Genomic DNA, 20,548 nt, shown 5'->3' on the forward strand with positions numbered 1-20,548 from the left:
TTTGCTTATGAGAACTGTCCTTTCCTTTGGAGGATATTTGCTGTAGGAGCAGTTTGAATTTAAGACTCACTGCTATTGCATGGCAAACTGGCATATTCACATTGCCAGCACTTCCAAGGAATGATTAGCTAATTTGGTTTTAATTAAACTGCTCACTTAATTTCAGAATAATACGCATTTTATTTCTGTGTTCTTGTTCAAGAATAATGTCAAGACAAAGAAAATTGTTTTAGAAAATGGACTTAGGATCTGCCCAACCATCTAAAAGTTGGAAGTATCTAACAATTTTAGTTTTCTTCTGAAAGAAGCCTGTTTGTATTAGAATACTTAGTGAATCTTACAAGCTTCCTTTAACTATTATAAATTCAAATAATTTTGGTTACATACTACTTGGTTAAAGAGTTGGATTGTAAGTAGGATCAGGCATCTATTGGGCTTGTCTGAATGCTTAGGTTGCCCAGAGCCAGGACAGGAAGGGGCCCACTCTTACATAGCAGATATCCTTGCCCTGCTGCCACTACAAGGCACATGGGCTCCCACTGAAAGCATATCCAGGGCAAAATAATGCATTTTTCCTTGCCTTTACTCTCAAAAATATTGCATTGGTTGTTTGTGGGTTTTATTCTTGTGTGTGTGTATCTGTGGAGGATGGGAGAAGGAAGAAGAGAGAAATTCAGTCCCAGGAATATATGGGAGCTTGGATGGCTCTAGGATACATTCATAGGATACAGCCATGTCAGTTTACAACTGAGTTTAATCAGTGGCTCTGAATATAGTTACCATCCAGCTCCTGCTCAGGTTATTGCTGTTGTCTTCACTGGCAAAGGTTTCATAGTAAACCAGTTAGCATAAACCAGTAGACAGACAAAACAGCCTTTTCACCAGGAGCGTGTATCGTCCCCATTAGGCTTCTTTATGGAAAAACACTTTGGATCTCTTCAGCGGATCAGGACCTTCCATGGCAAAGATTTTGCCATTTGGCACAGGAGCAATGTTCATTTAATGAAGGCAACACACTATTGTATTTAGCAAGTTTCCATTAAAACCCGCCTTTGACTTCTCTATGCTCCTCTTCCTAAACAGTTTACGCTGTGGCTCACCAGGTTCATTCAATATTCATTCAAGCAACCTCCCCACCTATATCTAAAATTATGTTTGATGCTACTTTATTTCTAGCTTGACTAAATTTTCACAAAGCTCCCCAGGCTACACTGGAGCTTTCATGTTTGCAGATGCAAAGCCAATTTGACAAATTATGTAGGTGCAATAAATAAGGCGAGGTTTATTATTATTATATTATTATAATTTATTAATAAAAAGTTTCTAAATTATTTTATTTGATTAAAAGTAATGGACTGACATAATTTGCATATAGGCTACTCAATTAATTTGAGTGGAAGAAAAGCACAGAAATAGTGCACTTTTGCTACTCATTTTGTACCAAACAATTTACCAACACATTACTTTTCAGTGTAACTATTCAGCACAAGGTGTATCATAAATGTGTATTTTAGTTTCACTAAAATCAGATGACAGTACAATTCACCTTTTCTCTCAATTGGTAGTTACCTTTTGTTACTTTGTAAAACTGCATATCTGTTTAAGAAATTACTGTTAACAGGTTCAGGATCCTTCCTCATTTGTAATTGTTGATTCCTCACTGCAATGCAGTACTAGCTACAGTAAGATGAACTGAAATATGAGCTTCCAATTGTTCCTACAAAAACCAGCAGGCATTAAAAATGCCCAGCCTTTCTCAAGCTGCCCTTCCAGCATGCAATGTATCTGAACAAAGAGAAAGGATTTGGCCAGGCCAAGAAAAAAACAAACAAACTAAACACAACAAATTACAAAAGATTAACTGAGACAAATCAACAGATGATTACATTTTCTCCTTTTTTCACAAAGTCCCTGTTTTCACTATAAGCCTTTGTTCTGGTTTGAGAGGACCAGTATAAAACTTGTCCAGGTCCATCCTGCCCTGAGCCCCCGAGGTGCTGTGGGGCTGTGTGTGTGGGTCAGTGACAGTGGGGGAGCAGCTGTGCCTGTGGGGAGGAGAGGGTGGGTCAGGGGACCCAGATGGGCCAGTCACAGGGCTCCTGCCCCTGGGGCTCAGTATGAAATGACTCCTCAGAGAGCCCTCCTATGGCTGGGGTGCTGGTTGGGTTGGGGGCTGTTTGTCATTGCTCCCTTTGCCGGTGCGCTTCCATTCTGTGTTCTTGCTGGAGAACATCATCCATCAAGACAGGTTGCCTTCCCCTGCTTCCCCGAGTAGGATCAACTCAGTTGCTATAAGACTTTTGTGGACTGTCATCAGGTCCCTGGATTCAGGCACCCCCATCTGCTGCTGAGACCAGTTTGGGACTTGTCTGACTGGGACATATTTGTCAACTGAGGAATGTGAGTTCCATATTTACATATTGTATATATTTGTAATTCACCACCAGCATTTTTACCACTACTTCATTAAACCTATTCTGTTTTTTTTTCCCAACCTTAAAGTCCCTCTCCCTTATTTCCTTTTTTATCTCCCCATGGGGGAGTAGTGGGGGCATAAAAGACAGCATCTGTCACCTGGTTATTGGCTAAAACCATGACAACCTTACAGCAATTACTTCAGTTCTCTTTTGCAGTAACTCGTCACTCCACCTTAATAATAAATTCTTCTCTTTATTCAGTGACAAACTTATACACCACAGGCTTTATGTGCAAAGCCTAATGGTTAAAAGGAGGATGAAAAATATCACTACAAAGCATCTAGTTGTTTGATAGAAATGCAAGAGGAAACATTTTCTTTCACAGGCAACTAGTTTACATCTCAGAGCATGAAGAATGAAAGATAATAATTAGTTTCTACTTGTATTTTTTGACTGTACTGTACTTATTTCTAATAGATTTTCCACAATTGCTCCTTTTCAGCCAGGGGGATGAGGGCTTACAGGTGACTATATCAGATCTGCATCTGTTCTGATTCCTAGTAGCTGCTTCAGTTTGTGCCGGGAAAACTTCCAGCAGAGTGGAAGTATACTCAGTGACTGTTCTGGTTTGAGCTAGTTTCAGAGGTCTCCACAAGCTGTGGCTTTTCTTCAAACTGTCCATCCATTATCTGTTCAATTCAGGCAGCTCTAAGGTCACAAAGCATTTCTGGTCAAGCAAACAGACTTGTGTTTTTTCCTGGCCTTAATTTTACCCAGGCTAGTGATCAAGCTTAAAATCTGTCTTGCCAAGTATTTGTTATATTGTAGCACCCTGGTTTAAACATATTCCAAGCGCTGAAGGCAAGAAAAGCACCAGCCTCCCCCATCAACTCTCTCACCTACATCATCGGCATGAGGGATAGAATGTCAGTAACATATACAGACATTCAGGGCTAAAAGTAAGACAAAAATGTCCTGGCAACGTTGTTTAGTCTATTAAAAAATAAAATAAAAATCAAAGTTCAATTAGTTACAACTGACCAAGACAAAGCAACTTGTCATAGGAGCACCAAAGATTAAGCCAAACTAGTTAGACAGATTAAGCCAAATTGAATAACTATTCATCAATTAATATTAGTCCAAACTATTTGTTGTACTGTATGGAATACATCAGTAACTCTGGCAATCTTAGAACCAAAGGGGCCTGGACTTGAATTTGCATACACATTAAGTTTAAGCAGTGAACTAAATTTTTTTTTTTTTTATGCAGAAGGAGAGGTTTCTATTAGACAGTGAAGTCTGCTGGGCCCAGTTTGCAAGGTAGACACTTGAAAGGAAGCAGGTGATTTCTTCTTTGTTTTTTTCTTTAATAAAACTATCAAAATTATACCTTTGATGATGCATTTTTAGCTGATTATAGTTCTATAACAAATATTCAAATATAGTGGCAGATTATTGTCATTGTGGTTCCTGCAAGGCTCTTACAAAAAGAGAACATTCTGATCCATTACTTGCTCTTTTCTGTTTCAATTTAGTAACTTTATTTTTTAAAAAAAGCTAATTTGTTTTTAAAAAACTTCTGAATATTAATTTTACTCTGTGGTTCTACTTCATCTTCTACTGAGTTTTCCAACTCAATAAAACTATATTTTTTTTTTGCAGTAAAAGCAGCACAATTTTAAGAAAGTGAAATAGCTTAGGAAAATATTATCTTTTTTAAAAAACAGAATTAAACTAAGAAGAAAATTCAGTTAAAACTTGTTATTAATCTACCTGGAGCCCAGCTTCTACTTTCTATAATTAGCCCTTGTTTTGCTCTCACTTAAACACTGTACTGTTTCACATGGATTAATCTGAACTAAATATTTCTATCATATGCAGCCCTTAACAGCTGGAGTGAATCAATAAATTATTCCTCAAAGATTTTAGATCTCCATTCTGACTTTCACAACAATTAACTTCTAAGTCTCCAAATAAGCAAAACTGATACCTTTTTAAGCTGAGTAGTTTGTCTTACATTTTATCCTCTCAAGTTAAATCAATATTAAAATTATAAACTAGCAGCAGCATAATAATTTGCAGTTTTGAAGAAAACACCACAGCTGTGGTTTATCCTTTCATATTTAGGCCCACTGTATTTTAAAACCTGTTCTTAAGTTAATATTCTCTATTGCCCTCTACTTCTGCTTGTATTAGTTACAGGTGATATTTACTTTCTGTTTATGTTAATAAATTCTTACAATTTGTATTAAGTTATTCCATCACTTACTAAGCAAAAGGTAACCTGAAAAAATACAGTGAGAAATAAAGTGGTAGAAATATCAAGCAATTCTCTGTATTCATGAATATTTCAGAAACATCAACATTTTAATGAGCAAAAAAGCAACACATTATTCCTGATGACTTTTATGCTTCTTATTCCACAGAAACTAAGTGTTTTTGTGAATGAATTCACAGTAAAAAACCCTTGAAAAATCCCAAAAAACAAACAAAACAAAAAAAAACACAACTTAAAAAAATAGAGTTGTTTTAAAATAATTATTTCAACACACCTATAATTCTAGGGCAAAACACTGTAGAAGAGATTTTTTCCTAGACACACTTTGCAGCTCCATTTAGATGGAGCACATTTAGTTGAAGTACATAATTTCTTCTTTAAACTTTATCAGTTTTCCATAAGACCTTTTTCCTTTAGATACTTTTTAGTTTAGGAGAATAACAAAGATTAGTTTACTACCTAACTCAGTATTTTGAGCAACAATAAAAATGCTTTTATATAGCATTTGAAATGTGAAGTTCTTGGAGTAAACAAAAATATTTTTTTCTGGAATATAAGCTGAATCTATACTGTTCTGCCTCCACAGAATACCATTTCTTAACTATAACAGCAATATCTAAAAAGCTGAAATCAGAATATATTTTTTAACATTACGACATACTGACTATGGACAAGGTGATTCAGCAGTCTCTCAACATGAACGCCCACACTGCCATCTCTGAAAGAAGGAGGGCATTCATTTGCTTTTCAGAAGATTTTACTGCCACCAAAATATGAGCACATTAACTGGTTTTTGGCCATACCTAATTAAAGAAAACCAATAATTCATTTAATTAAAGATGTTGCCTTTGTCGAGGGAAACATGCCTTAGAGGAAAGCATGAAGGCTCAGTGACAGGCTAACTTTGGAGGTATCAATGTATGTGCTTCAATAGCAGCAGCATGGTCTTATATTCCCCACCTGTGCCCACATGACATCTTGTCACCCAATTTGGTACAAAGTAGGCTTGCTCCAGGGGTAACAGGGCAGCATCCCCACAGCAGATGTGTGCTTACAGAGACCAAGTCCCTGAACTACACTACACAGCTCCAAAATTCAGAACACAGGTTCAACCTGAAGGAAACCACTGGACCACCAATACATAGTGAGGTCAAATATCAACTACTTTGATCCAATGGTCTGCTCATAAGGTGGTAAATTTCTTGATGTCCTAAAGAATAAAAATAGGTAACTGTCATTTAATTTATTTTCATTTCTGTAGCTGTAGTTCTTTTTTACTTACGTACAAAGAATCTCTCAAAATTTGCCTTCAGTCCTTAGTGGGTACAATACTTTGCAACAAGGATTTCCTCAGGCTAATTGCATAAATTCATAGAATCACAGAGTGGTTTGGGTTGGAAGGGACCGTTAGAGGTCATCTAGTCCAAACCCCTTGCAGTGAGCAGGAACATCTTCAACTAGATCAGGTTGCTCGGAGCCCCATCCAACCTGACCTTGAATACTTCCTGGATCTAGATGATCTTTAAGGTCTCTTCCTACCCAAACCATTCGGTGGTTCCGTGAAATTTACTGGATGCATGATCTGCAACAGGAGATTTAAATTCATAATCTCCCTCTAGAACATCTTTAATCTAAGTTGCACTTGCACAAATATTGTTATCTCATAAGGTATCTAATGTTCTCTCTTCTTTGACACCGGCATAAAAATACCACGCACTCTCTTGAGCTCTGGACATCAGTAGTCTTTACTTCTCTTTTTTATCTACATGTTAGATTTCTTCTCCCCAGACACCTAATGGGCTAGAGCCCCCACACCTTCCTCTGTCTTTCAAGGAGAGGAGTTAAAGGGAACTGTGAATGCTGTCAATTTGATTCCTATCATCAACCTTTTCAGCTGTACTTGTAACATATTTCCTGTCAAATTCAAAATACAGTTTCAGATCCCAATTTTTAATTATTTGATCCAGATTTATCTATTTTCCTTGATTACATTTAGTCAGTTTTTGTCCCATGAAATCCCATCCATCAGCTGAAATGCAACATGGTCAGAAATGACCCAAGTTACATTTAATACATATAGTCATTTTTAATCCTAGCATTCAGTAAAATATTCAGCTCTCTGTTCATGTTTCCTCGCAAGCTGGAATACTAATCACAGAAGTTAATTAAGCTCTCCACAATAGTACATATGTCCACCCATCATCACAATGAAGTTACCGTGGATTAAAAAAATAAACCTATATGTAAGATAATAACTTCTGAAACTTGTCTCAAATTTGTGCACTCATGTTTCTCAAACAAATCCCTTCTAGTTTCCTCAAAATCTTCTACTAAAGACTACATTAACTGGTGTTTCATCAGCTTCAAACACTGACATGTCCCTTCACAATCCTTTTTCTAATCTATAAAAGATAGATACTCTATATGGCAGACGTCAGAACTCTTGGCTCTTGCAACAGAAAACAAGCATGTATTGAAAACCTGGCTATATCTAATTATTTAAAACATATAACACTTCTAACTTTTGCCAAGATTACGCAATTAAAAATTTCATTGCTTAACTACTTGCAGAGATCAGCCTAGCAAAGATGATGATGTCAGCCTCACTAAAATCGCTAATTTGTGTTCCACAGGGGAAAAATGTCAGTGAAACTTAAAAATACAAGGAGACGTTTCATTCCACACCAATGTGAAATCAAAGCTCCAAAAGCTATTAGAGTTCCGCTTGCCAAGGTTTTGATATGGGAGGACTGATTAATAAATAAACAAATAAATAAATAAATAAATGTATAGCAAAATTTCCTGGGAAGCTCACCTTTTAAAATAAAGAAATGCAGCATTTTCTTACATAAGCTCTAGTAATAAAAAAGTAAGATACCAAAACCTTCTTAAACAGGAAATACAGTAAATAAATTAAACTAATTCATTGCTCACTCTTACGAATAATATCATCGAATCTAACTTTTAGAAACAAGCTCTGGGTTAAATTAATACTCACTAAACTACAGCCACAGCAGGACACATGATTTAGTATCTTAAACTTAGGTGCAGTTTTCAAAGTTTACTCAAGCTTTTCTCTCCATCCACCAAAGTATCAGCCTTTAAACTCATCCTGTGTTCTAATGCCTTGATGACTTTCATCTGCTTTACTTATTACCAATAGCACTACAGATTCAGGGAAAAGACCATTGTATTTATGCTGAGAATTCAGAAGGAAAGAATTGCATTAATTTTCCTATCATTAGGCTAGCTCCATGATCCTATGAGGAATAAAGCTGCATAAATTAAGCTATACCACTATCATAAATATATATATGATTTCATAGAAGGCTAGAAACCATCTCTCTTTAAAAAAAAAAAAAAAAAAAAGCTATTTTTCCAAATAATTCTTCTGACCATGTTTTCCAAATAACAGATCAACCTGAGCCAAACAAACACAAGCTCTTACAAAGTTCCTGGCTTCTCATATGCCAAATTCCACTTTGTTAACATCATTACCTCTTCACAAGTAGTTCATATATTCACTCAGTCATACCCGTACTAGTTCATTATCACATTGGCACTGCACAGGAAAAGCACAACACTCAGAGAACTAAAATTCTCTATGTCTGTAAACATATATTTATCTATAAGAATTCAAACACTACTCACCACATGAAGAATTTTATTTTCTGTTTCATATACTGTACAATCCTGAAAAAGGAAAGCAGAAAAGGCAGGTTAAATTGATCCAATCATTCATCATTCCTAGAATTGATTCCTAACTTATTCTTAGAATTAAAATAATTAAATGGAGCTGAAAAACCTTTAGAATTAAACAAAAGATTTCTAAGTGTTAAACAGAATTGAAAAAAAATCATATAACCAAAGTGTGAAGTCATCACAGAAAGGAAATATTGGTAAATGTTTATATCTATTCACTAGTTCTTGTTCCTTCCTTCCTCGAGACAGATAATTATCTTCCTCCACTTTACATCCTTTTGGCAGTCACATGTATGTCAGACAACTGGCTTCAACCAGCAGTCCCTGACCATGGGCAAAAATTACCTGCTTCTAGTGGGAACATTGAAAAATAAAGGTACCAGAAACAGTCGGACATGTTTACATACCCTGCCAAGGAGAGAAGGAAAATCCTGGGCGGAGGAAGCAGAAAAGTGAACTACTCATTGTTTTTACCACTCCATGCAATGGGAGGGAAAACAAAAGGCAGAATACAAAATGCACAGGAACCATCTTATTATACACAGCCTGCTGGGGACTGCATGCACACTGTTGTCACCTCATGTAGCTGTTTCTATAAGCAAGACTAACAGATGGGAGGCTGGAGGCTGTGAAAGTTTTTCTGACAGTCCAAAATCTCACTGGATATAGAGAAATGGAATTAACAAGGCAGAGAGCACATGAAGTAAAACCAACACTGATGAAAGAATCACTCTTTCTAAGCTCATCAGATGCTGTATCTTATGGTAACTAGTGTAAGCTCTGCTTAGAATGGATGCTTTACATCCTACCTAATAACTCACATGAAAAATGTGACTAAGTTTTCATGTTTTAAGTCTCATTTTTTAAACCAGTTTATCCTGCTAGAAAAACAACTTTGTTATATGCAACTGTTGTAAAAAGAACAACACAACAAAACAAAACAACCCAAACAACTTTTAATCCATTTAATGCTTCTAGTGTTACTTTGACAAGAAAGGCCAGTGTGTTCTTAAGCTTTATATAAAGCAACCTATGCAGAAGCAGCAGGTTGATCAGAGAGTATTTTCCTAATAACAGCTGTTGGCATTCAGGAAACATTTGCCAGTAAGTACAGCCGGAAACAAAATCTAACATGTTTAATTATATGCAGACATCAATGAAGTATTTGTAATCCTAGTAGCAAAACACACATTTCATTGTTACATGTGGGAGGGCATGTAAGATTTTCAATCTGGTTACATCTATGTTCTGCATGGTTTCTTATGAATAATTATGCAAAAATAGCAGGAAGGGATTGCAACATTTATACTGATTTTTTTTTTTTTTTTAAAAAGTGCTTTTAAGCAGACATAATTGTATCATTGGTAATAGGAAGGTATTACTATAAGTTTAAACATTCAGCCTAAAGTGGATACCGTTTGAGAAGTTTCACTACTAAGGGAAGAAGCATTCTGAGCTCTTAGCTGTTGTTGATGTTTATTACAACCAAGAAACCAGTGAATAATAGAGAAACACTGCTGCATCCTTGAAATGCAATTGTTCCACACAATCACAAAGTAAGCTGGAGAAATATGTTTATTTCTGCCAAATCAAGAGCATATATAAAACAATAAAATGTTTCTCAATCTACAAATAACAGTGAAGCGAGTGGAAAAATTTTCAGGCATCCATCCAGTCTATGTACAGGGGCAGGTGGCCTCACCCTTAAATTCTGTCCTCACACATAATTCCCTACAAATTCCAGGATCTGCAAAGAGGAATTGCTAAATGAGTTCACCACATAGTGGACAGCTGATTGTTGATACTACATCTTCATAATTAAGGGAAGAGAAAAATTAAGAGTTCATTAAACCAGAAGAGACAGAAAAACTGGAGGAGAGCTTAGGTATAAATCAGTTCCAAAATATACTTTTTCCTTACACGGATGGCATCCATGTAAACATAATTCAAGCATAAACTCACAGAAATGTGCAGGAATGCAAAGGTCCATGCTGGCATAACCCAGAGCAGCCCTGAAGTCTAGGATTCAAAGAAACTTCAAAAAGGTCACCAAGCTGATCCCCACATCGTAGCAAGTTCATGTTAACTTCCTGCAGCATTCCCTAGAGATGAGGGCTGAGGCTGCTTCTGAATGATCCCAAGAGCAAAACCTACATGTCAGTTTCTTTAATAGTAAACAGTTTATTTCCCCTTAGACTTTTTAACTCTCTCTCCACTGCTTTGTCCTTTATCTTAAAGCAAGCACTAAGGATTACTGTCCCCACCCGCGTCAAACATCCCTTAGGTATAATGATAAACCGAATGCTTATTACTGAGGGCCTGTACCATTTACAATTACTGCTTTTTCATACCCGTTTTATTGCAACTAAAAGAGCTTAAAGCACTTGAGAACTATAAAAAGAGTCGCTAACTATGCAATTAGAATTAAATGTGTATTCTTATTAGCATACCACCCACAGCTGGAGAGCATCTCTTCTTTCCATACCTAACTACAAGCCTGTATCTTACTCCTGAAAGATCTTCTGAAATATCTGTTTAACCACAGTACCAAAACATTGCAATTAAGGTAGGAAACAGATCATATGCAAGTTTAACATCAACTTTTTTTTCTACTTTAGAAAAGCAGGAACACACAAAAAATCTGCAACCAAGCTTTTGTACCTACACAAGCTAACAATTTGCTATTCACTTAGTGAAACAATACTGTGAGTATCCCTGAGCTGAGATCAGCACATACAGCAAGGCAAAGATATCTTACTTTAACCTGTTTATTGTCTGAGCTTCACACATATATTCCCTGCAAACTATAACTAAATCTAGGCTATTTTATCTTCATCTAACAAACCAATTAAAACTGCAGCTGAAACAGCATAAGGTTACCTTCTACAGGCAAATTATTTTATAAGATTAACAACGGGTTGCTAATAAAACAATAAAAGCTGTTCTGTGTTCATAGAAGCATAGAATGGTTTGGGTTGGAAGGGACCTTAAAGACTACCTAGTTCCCAATCCCCTGCCATGGGCAGGGACACCTCCCACTAGGCCAGGTTGCTCAAAGCCCCATCCAACCTGGCCTTGACCATCTTAATTTATAGTTCCTGAAGATGTAGCCAAATATTGGCAATGAGCAGTTTCAGAGAGGAAAATGGGACAGTATTATCTGCAAAGAAACAAATAAAAGGGAGTATGATGGACCAACTTGATTACTAATACCAGATCTTCATGGTCAGTCTTTCCAGCTCTCCCTCATGCATCATCAATGGCAAAAGTGACCTTTGTGCAGGCTAAATCCTAAAAAAAATCAGGTACAAAACTGGAAGAAAAGGGAAAAAAAAATGCAGTAAGGGAGGAAGATAAGAAGAGCAAGAACAAACCACAACAATCAGGGAGAATGTTCTTCTGCACTTTCAATCCTGGTATAATTTTAAGACCTATTTTTAAGACTAGGTAGACCTATGCTACACTGCAACTAAGAGGTATCACTTTTATTTCTTTCAGAACTTCGGACCTTCAGAACCACAATTTTGCATTATGTCTACAAAAATTAAAGTTTGATCTGCAAAGATCTGATTGTAATGTCATAAGTAATAATTACTAAAGACACTTAAATTACACCTGCTGAATTGGGTAGCACTGACTGGTGACAATGCTGCAAAATATACACATCTCACCCTACCCTGCCCCGGGCATTTCTAGAACAACTCACATATGAGGCAACACATATAAAATAAGAATATTTGTGGTTTTTATTTTTCAAAAGTAATGTTTATGACGCTTTATTTCTCCATTTTATTTTCCTCTCCTCTCACCATATCGTCTTTCTAAACATTTGTCTTAGTATGTCACAGAACTGGGGAATGAGGTCAGCTAATTACACCAGCACTTTCCTTATTCTTTAGTCTTTTGCTTTGCATCCAAGTTGATTAAATCTCAACTCAAAATGTGAAGTACTGTGATCTAGAAGATCTGCCAACTCATCCTATTGCTTTAATATCCCATAGGGGCAAAAAAATACATGCAGTTTTCTAGTAGTATAACTATGGGATACTATTCCATAGAAAAGACATATTTTTGCATATATATGATCTGGTTTACAAGCCCAAGTTGGAAACCTACCAAATTACCTATTGCAATTATGTCAAACACTTCTCTTGCTCTACCTATAGGCTAAAATCTTGAAACATACCATCATAACTACTAGTACTAGCCCTCCTCTTCCTTTTATTGCTCATGGTTTTGCCACATATTCTAGATAGCATGCGCACTGCAGTCTTCTTGGCAGTCTTAAGTTCCTGTCAAGTCCATAACTTATCTTCGGAGTAAAGTTAGGCTAGCTTAGAAAATAAAATATATACATAGAAATAATTAAGGGACACAAAAAGGGAGAACTGCAGAAGTATGTTAATTAGTTCCTTCGACAACAAATTTAGCAACATTTCAGCATTTCTAGTAACTCTTAGATCAGAGTGCTCAAGAAAGGGCATGGCCTTCTTTCACTGGAATTTCTTGTTCATCAGAATGCTTTAGTTGCTCATGTATATTTAGTCATCCTCATTTATTTTTTTCCTCCAAGGCAAGGAAATTTCCTAGGCATAGGAAGCAGGTTACAACATTGTCAAAAACAAAAACCAGATCTCCTGATTCTCAGGTAACACATAGCCAAAAAATGTTGTTTGTGAATTCATATGATAACAACAGTGCTCAAAAGCAGGCTGTGTGGTGCTACAGAGCAACTAGTGAAGAACAAGAGCTTGCCATGAGAGTGTTCATTCTTCAGGCAGCTTTCAAGCTGCTTCTAGTGAAGATTCTTCACTAGTTTTTCAGTTTCTTTTCCTCTGCAGTCCAACTGAAGTTACATGAAGACAATTTACATATGCCTGTTTTTATCTGTATTTTGTTGATAAAATGTAGGCAAAGTAAGGAACACAATTTAAAAAGTGTTACTGAAATTGCCTGGGAAATGCATCTTTCATGAGCAATCCCACACATCTTCCATATCTAGTTTTAATGGGGCAAAAAGCTAGATGTTATGTATTGCTTAAAAACAGATGTCTGATAGAATTGCTGTCACTATGATTTTGAAGTCATGCAAAATGTTCTAAACTATGTAACTCCAGTTCTCCATTTGTAAAAAAACTAAAGAATTACATGATTGCTAAAAGAGGGTTCAGACCCTCATGTGTTGCCAAATGTTTGGCATAAAATCTCTCTTGAGCAATGTAGTCATTGGAACTGAGCCAAGCCATCCTTTAAATCCCTTTGCTTCTCAGATTGGTTAACACTGTAACTGAATCCTTAAATACCAGTATATGTCAAATCGACAGTCTGTTGGTCTTGCTACTTGAGAATTAACTTGAGAATGCTCAGATCATAACTCCTAGTCCTTTTAGCCTCAGTACCACACCATCACAAATATGTTGTTCTGGCTTCAAGGAGCCCACTCTGAGCCTGTTCAAGTGTCACTAGCTCTAGGGAATTTATGCAATTGGCTCTTTAAAGGCTCTTTTGATTTGAATTCTGCCCAATTCAGCTATGGCAAGACAGCTTCAAGACTAAGGTTTGCTGGAGTTGTCACTGAAGGTTCTCGCAGGAGCTCTCAACATCAATGACAGTAAAGCCTAAAGCTTTGCCAACAAATGAAGATGGCCAAAGTTTTAGAGCTTTCATAGTACCTTCGTGTATGACCTTTCATCGCTTTTTTCTGCTCGAGACAGTGCTCCATAATTTCCAAACAGGTACAAGGGTAAGAGAGGTTGAGTTAATTTAGCCTTTCACCACTTAGAAAATGCATGAAAAATACATTTGATAGAGCTGGTGGCAGGGTTAAACAATGACAGCTTTGAAGCAATTAACTTGATCAATATAACACAGGCCATGGCAAAATGCAAAAATGTGTTCTGTAGTGCACAAGGATCAGAAAACTAAAAGAAATTAGGTAACTCTGCTCAGACTGTGATTTACTGGTATGTCTGGGTGACTACTGGAATAATAAAAAACCCAAAAATTGGCAGATATACAGATCTGTTCAGCCCCCTCCCCTCTAACCCCCCTCCACAAAAACAAGAAACAAAAACCCTTGAATACTCCCAAAGCTACAGAAGCTGGCAAGCAGATAACATTCTCCTCTGGCTGTAGGCAAAGAATTATGAGCATGACACAGGCAAAGGTTTCCTGAGGTCCTATACCACATATTTAATTCGAAGAAGCCTAGAAGGACTTTGGATACAAAAGGTGTGGGCCTTGGGGTCATAGACAATTACAAATATGTGGGACAGAAAGAAAGGAAGAGAAAATACCATTTTCCTGTCTCATTACCCAAAATGCAACAGCAAGTTTCTCTTAAGCTATGCAACAACCCAGGGCTTACATAGGTAATCCTTGGCTGCTGACAAACAAAAGGAATGTTTAAAATTACACAGCTCTTTTTAAAAACCTATATTGTATTTCTAAGAAGTTGTCCCAAAATACATGCTTTCCCTGAGTTTCTTCCTGCTGAGCTGCTCCAGAAGAGTCTCCTGCCGTGGCTGTTCTTCCTCCTTCCAACTGCTGCAGTCCCAGGGAGCTCTATCCTCAGCTCTCCCCTTTTCTGCAACCCCTTCCCTATTGCTCAGCAGCCTCCTAAAATCATGCTGCTTTAATTATCATCTCTGTGCGGATGAGTCACAGATCTCTCATGCCTTCTGTTCATATTTGCAGTTCAGGATCTCCTTCTGGATATTTGCCACCAGCCCTAACACAGTATGCTGAAAAGCTGAAATCACGTTTCTTCCCAAACCCTCTCTGTTCCCCTCTCCTTTCCCTACCTCTGTCAACAGTTCCACCACCTTATGTCCCACAAGCTCACAACCTGGGTGCCATTTTCAACTCCTCTTCACTTCCCACACAAATCCTGTCGATTTTCTTCCCACTGCTGTTCAGAAATACTTTCTTTCTTTTCCACTTATGCTACAATCATTCAGTCCCTGCAGTTTTTTGCCACTGGATCTATGGCATTCTCACTCTATTATTATTCCTTGTCCCTCCACAGTGAAGCCAGAGCTCATCTGTATCTGCAGCAACCCACGCTGTCCTCCCCCAATGGAAACATGCGTAAGAAGCAACAGAGATGGGAGAAAACAGAATGGTGAGCAGACACCATTTAAGATACTAAGGGAAGAGGAAAAAAAAAAAAAAATCTCTATTATGACAATTACAATGCAAGCTATTAAATAAATGCTAAATGAAAGGACATTTCCTATGCAACCTGCACAAATGCTTCTAAAAGTCTAGAGCTGTTCCCTGAATATTTAATGAACCTGCAGATCTCTTAAGTTCATAATCCTTGTGTACAAACTAATAGCGATTACCCAGCTTACTGAGTACAAAGAATTGCCTTAATTTTATTTAAACAATCTGTGTGGAGTGGCACCTATCACCATAGTAACAGAATACTTCATGTAAAACAACTTACATAAATCACCCACAGATCAAACAACTACTGGGAAAAATTGCTCACTGGATTACAAGAGACGCAATGTGCATACTAAGCTCTTTTCTTCTATCTTTCTGAAGTAATCTTCCATTTCCAGTTATTTCTACCCTCCTTTCTGTAAAAGACATCATCTTGCTTTCCTTTGGGATCTTGTCACGTATTTGTTCTCAGCTTGCATATACAGTGCAACACTTCTTCCTGCTATGTTGTTTCTAAAAATGAGCTGCTGTACCATTAGGTCAGAAACCATAACAAGTACTTTAGCACTGACTAAAATCACATTGATACTTGCTCATGTATTCTGCTAGAATCAAAGTGCTTACCTGGTCTAAATTGAAATTCAGCTCTTAGGATAATTTTTCTATGCAACAACATTCTCAGCAGGTAAAAGTAAAATCCACTGAAACTACCAAGAGATGAGAGGTTGGAAATGAGGAAAGAATGTTCCATCAAAAGAAAAAATCTCACCTTTTTTTCCCACACCTCTAATTCAGAAAAATAAGGAAATTTAGTGTAATGCATTCAAAACTAAATCTTTTATTACTGACATGCAAAACACAATTTCTAGTTCAATGTGTTGTTCTTAAGTTTTTAATGTCAATCCCAAGACCACTTAGAGGCAAATAACTTCTTAATTTTTCACTTCTGCTTTTCCTCTAGTACTGTCACAAAAAATAATTCTGGTTTATTGAACACAATTGAGGCAAAATATTTCATGTTTCTTATAGTGCCTAGGAGGTTATTCTGCCAACAGATGAAATAAAATTAATCGAATTTCAGAAAAAGTAATGATATTTAGGCAGATGGCATTTCAGGCTCAGCTGTAACTTGAATTTTCAATGTTGGATCATTTGAAATTTTTAATGCATTTTTAATGGATTTAAGCAAATAAACACATACATGCTGCACATCATACTCCTAAAATAAAAATTGATTCTATACTTCTACATGCTCAGGGCTTCTACTAGCTATCCAACAACACCAGTTTTCTGTAATTCCCTATGCTGAAATCTTGCTTTTCTGCACCTTGTTACAGAGACTGTAGTGTCTCTGCAAAGGAAAAGGAAATTAGTTTCCAAATGAAAAGAAATGCTGTCTCAGTCTTCACTTCTACTGATCTGACCAACATCATCTTAATCCATCATCATCAACCATTATATTTAGCATTTATAATTAATTACACAGAAAGCACAGCGTATCCTCTGTCTGCCTCTTTTCAAATGGAAACTGCGATGTCACTCAACACGCACTGACACAGTGCCCACAACAATCAGTCTAAGAAAAAAAGGTTTTACACAGAGGAAACATCTGAGATACTAGAATGCATTTTTCCCCCACTTTCTCTCAGATTCCACCAACCTCCTGCTACTTTCTGCCAGTGCTTCCAGGAGTGCATGAATTAACCCAACACTCCCTGACTCTTTCGCTGTCACCTTGACCCATTCAGGTTCCTTTTCTTGGAAAAATTTAAGTTGCATTCGTTTACCAGCATATGCCCCATCAAAAAGACTACTTTTATTATTATTCTGCTTTGCACTTCCTTATTCCCCATGTTCAGAGGCTGTGCATTGTTAATCTGGAAGAAAGACAACCCAAAAAAAAACAAACCCAAATGAGCCAAAATCAACCAATTTTCACTTTCTTTTCACTAAGCTTCTTACATACTCAGTAGTATTTTGGGGGGTTTCAATGTTTTTTATGCTTCTTCTATCCATGAGGAAAATAAACTACTTTCCCTAAGAAATAAAGAGAAAAACAGGACTTTACAGGTTGGATTTTTCTTAAGGCATGCAGTGGTTTCATATGTTACTTTGAAAATGTCACATCACAGACTAGAAAATTTAGGGAAAAAAAAAAACACCACACCTTTACAGCTTATATTTCAGTGACAACTAATGAGGCATGAAATTATTACTAGTGATTGTTCATATCTCTGTAGCCTCCTATTGATGTTTTTAACCTTTGAGCTATTCAATGCCTAATCCCGTTTCAAAAAGGACCCCAAAACTTAAATCAAAATACAATATTATATCTACAAGTAAGTAATTTAAAGGGAAAAAAGTATAATAAAATAGCAGGAGTAAACTATCAGAGTCAGAAAAGACATCAATTTTAAGCACCTTAGGCACTTTCTATATTACATCAAATTACATCTGAATTTTTTAATAAAAATGTTCTATAGAGAAATAAGCTACTCTGCTATGAAAAAGAGAAAAACATTACTGAAGAGCATAAATTGAAACTACTTTGATATAGCTTCTTGTAAACAAGAAACGGTTTGATTTTTCCAACAATCCTTTAAACTCTACTTTACCTTATACATCATACATTATACACTGACTCCTAAATGTGAAGAAAACAATGCCACAGGATAACAAGTATCCTGAAACACCACTACTTCTGAGCACTGCTTTGAACCTTATGCAGCAGAAAATCTTGCACTTGAGAGCAGCACTTGAAAGATACAAGGTGAGTGTAAATTTCTGTCAATGTTACTTGCTATGAGTTTAATGCCCTCATAGGAATACCATTCGGATTCCATGTACTATGGGCAGATATTGCCTGGGTAATCTTTTCAAGGGGGTGCTTTTTTGTTCTGTTTTCAACTTTAGACCACATCCATTTAGCTACCCACTTGTACCCTAACCCCCTTAACTTGTACACTTCTCAGATATGGGGCACTTTGTATAAACAGTGTACTATGCATATATATATATATATATATGTATATATGTATATGTACATATATTAAATTCCAAGAATATGGCCTGCTCACCATGAAGTATTTTTATTTAAAAGGGGGGAAGGGATTATTACCATGGTAGGCTAGCAATTATCTTCCTGCCAGCATTTAATAACAAAGCAGGGGTGGAAGCAATAATGTTGAAAAATGAAATTTAAAAATTGAAAATGTAATACATAACTGTTTCCATTAAACGTATGTTGCTTTGAAAATCCCCACAACCTGGAAGTGCAAAGCAGCTGTAATGAGGAATCAGTCAAATATTCACACCACTAAAGTATTAAAGCCAGTTTATGAGTTAAAGATTCCTGAGGTAATTACCTACTTGCTATGACCTAAAATTCAAAATTTTAAAGCTATATTTAGTCAGTCCTTAAACTCCTTAATAACTAGGACTTACAAATGAAAATGAGGTATCATGGTAGAAAAGATTATATGGGAGATACTTTGCACCCATTGCGAAGGGAGATACTTTTTACCCTTTTAACTGGCAAACAAGCCGGCACTTAGTTTCTCAGTGAGAAACTTCCTCACTGAAGTTACACACATTGATTATAAAAATCTCAGTGTCATATAAAAGTAGTGCATTACTCAAAAAATAATTTATGATCCTTCCCAATATATTTTATCTGAAAGATAGCAACAAGTAGCAGCCAAACACAGATTACCACTCTAGCACGGGATGAGTCCATCAAAGTACGGAGTATATGGACACTTACTTTTTCGCATCTCATCTTTAAGTGGGGAATAAGCTCCAAATCACTCAGCTGAGGGAGTGCACAGGATAATTATTCATGTGCTCTGTATTACGGTTTTAGCTCAAAATCCCAGCTGCCTATATGTCCAGACAGAGTTTTTCAATATGCTTATCCTCCATCTTGGCTGCCACTTCCCAATTTGCATCACTTAGGTTCTCACTCCCTGTCATCCATAATCTGAGTCTACTTTCAAATGTTTTTGAAAGACAGTTGATGTCAGAATTATGTTGTGAGAACAGTGCAATCCAAGTCCACGTCAACCAGCTGACTGTTCTCCATCTCTACCCTTGTTAGGCAGAATTGTTTCCATTGCATAGTCCCTCTTCAAAAAAGGGGTTTAGGCAGAGAAGTAATAGCAGTGAAGCTTTTATAAAGGAGTATTTACAGGCCTAGAGCTATGCTTCTCGTGAAGCATCTTGCTAAGTAAATCCCACAAGATGTTACAGCTGTGAAATAATTACTTATGACTTTAAAACCAAATAAACACAGCAAATCATTGTGAAAGTAAAAAATATGCAACAAGAGTGCTACTAATGATCACTACTAAACAGCAATAATAAGAACTTTGGTGTTCAGCTGTAAAGCTTTCTTTAAGTCTCTGATAATTTACAAAGCTGATATAAAATTAAACTTTTCAGATATGGCCAATTAGTTGGGATCAGGACAATGTGCAACACATACAAAAAGTGAAATGGTTAAAACAAAGTATTTGTTGTCATTTTGCATTTTATGTCAAAGTCCGTCTCTAAGGAGGTATTACAACTCTAACTTTCCTAATTATTTAAAGGTTAAAGTACAGACACTCAACAGATTTTCTTAGACTTCATACTTACAAGACAGAGCTGTAATTCTGTCATATTTTTCTTTATTATCCACTTAGTAATGATAATTGGGTAGGGGGACACCCAGCAACACTTAATTCTATAAGGAAACACTAAGATTACAATTAGCCTCAAAATCTGTAAAATAAAATTCAAGCAAGCCAGCTTAATTGTAGCTGTTTTACCTCAGTCTTGACTAACAAATAATTTTTGGTTAATAAATCTGAATGTTGGCTGTAACTTAACATAAAAAACTAGTCTTCAGTCCTCCTGGTGCTCAGTTACTGAGATGAATACTGGCATTCTCTATTATATGAATGTCTTAAAAGAAAAATATCAAAGCTATAAGAATATTTAG

The 20,548-nt window shown here is 36.5% G+C and overlaps 1 protein-coding gene across 16 annotated transcripts in view; it reads right to left on the reverse strand.

Moving 5' to 3' along the window:
* The window catches only part of CNKSR2 (connector enhancer of kinase suppressor of Ras 2), a 475,055-nt gene that overhangs the window by 385,604 nt on the left and 68,903 nt on the right, over positions 1-20,548 (reverse strand). For all 16 annotated transcript variants that reach the window (XR_007888446.1, XR_007888445.1, XR_007888447.1 and 13 more), the window contains exon 5: positions 8,347-8,388. Coding sequence is in view for 13 of the 16 variants with exons in the window: in XM_051608949.1 (XP_051464909.1) it covers positions 8,347-8,388 (42 nt within the window). In the remaining 3 variants the exon portion in view is untranslated. The remainder of the gene's footprint in view (positions 1-8,346; positions 8,389-20,548) is intronic.

The sequence above is a fragment of the Apus apus genome, chromosome 1 (genome assembly GCF_020740795.1).
Source record: "Apus apus isolate bApuApu2 chromosome 1, bApuApu2.pri.cur, whole genome shotgun sequence".
NCBI lineage: Eukaryota > Metazoa > Chordata > Aves > Apodiformes > Apodidae > Apus > Apus apus.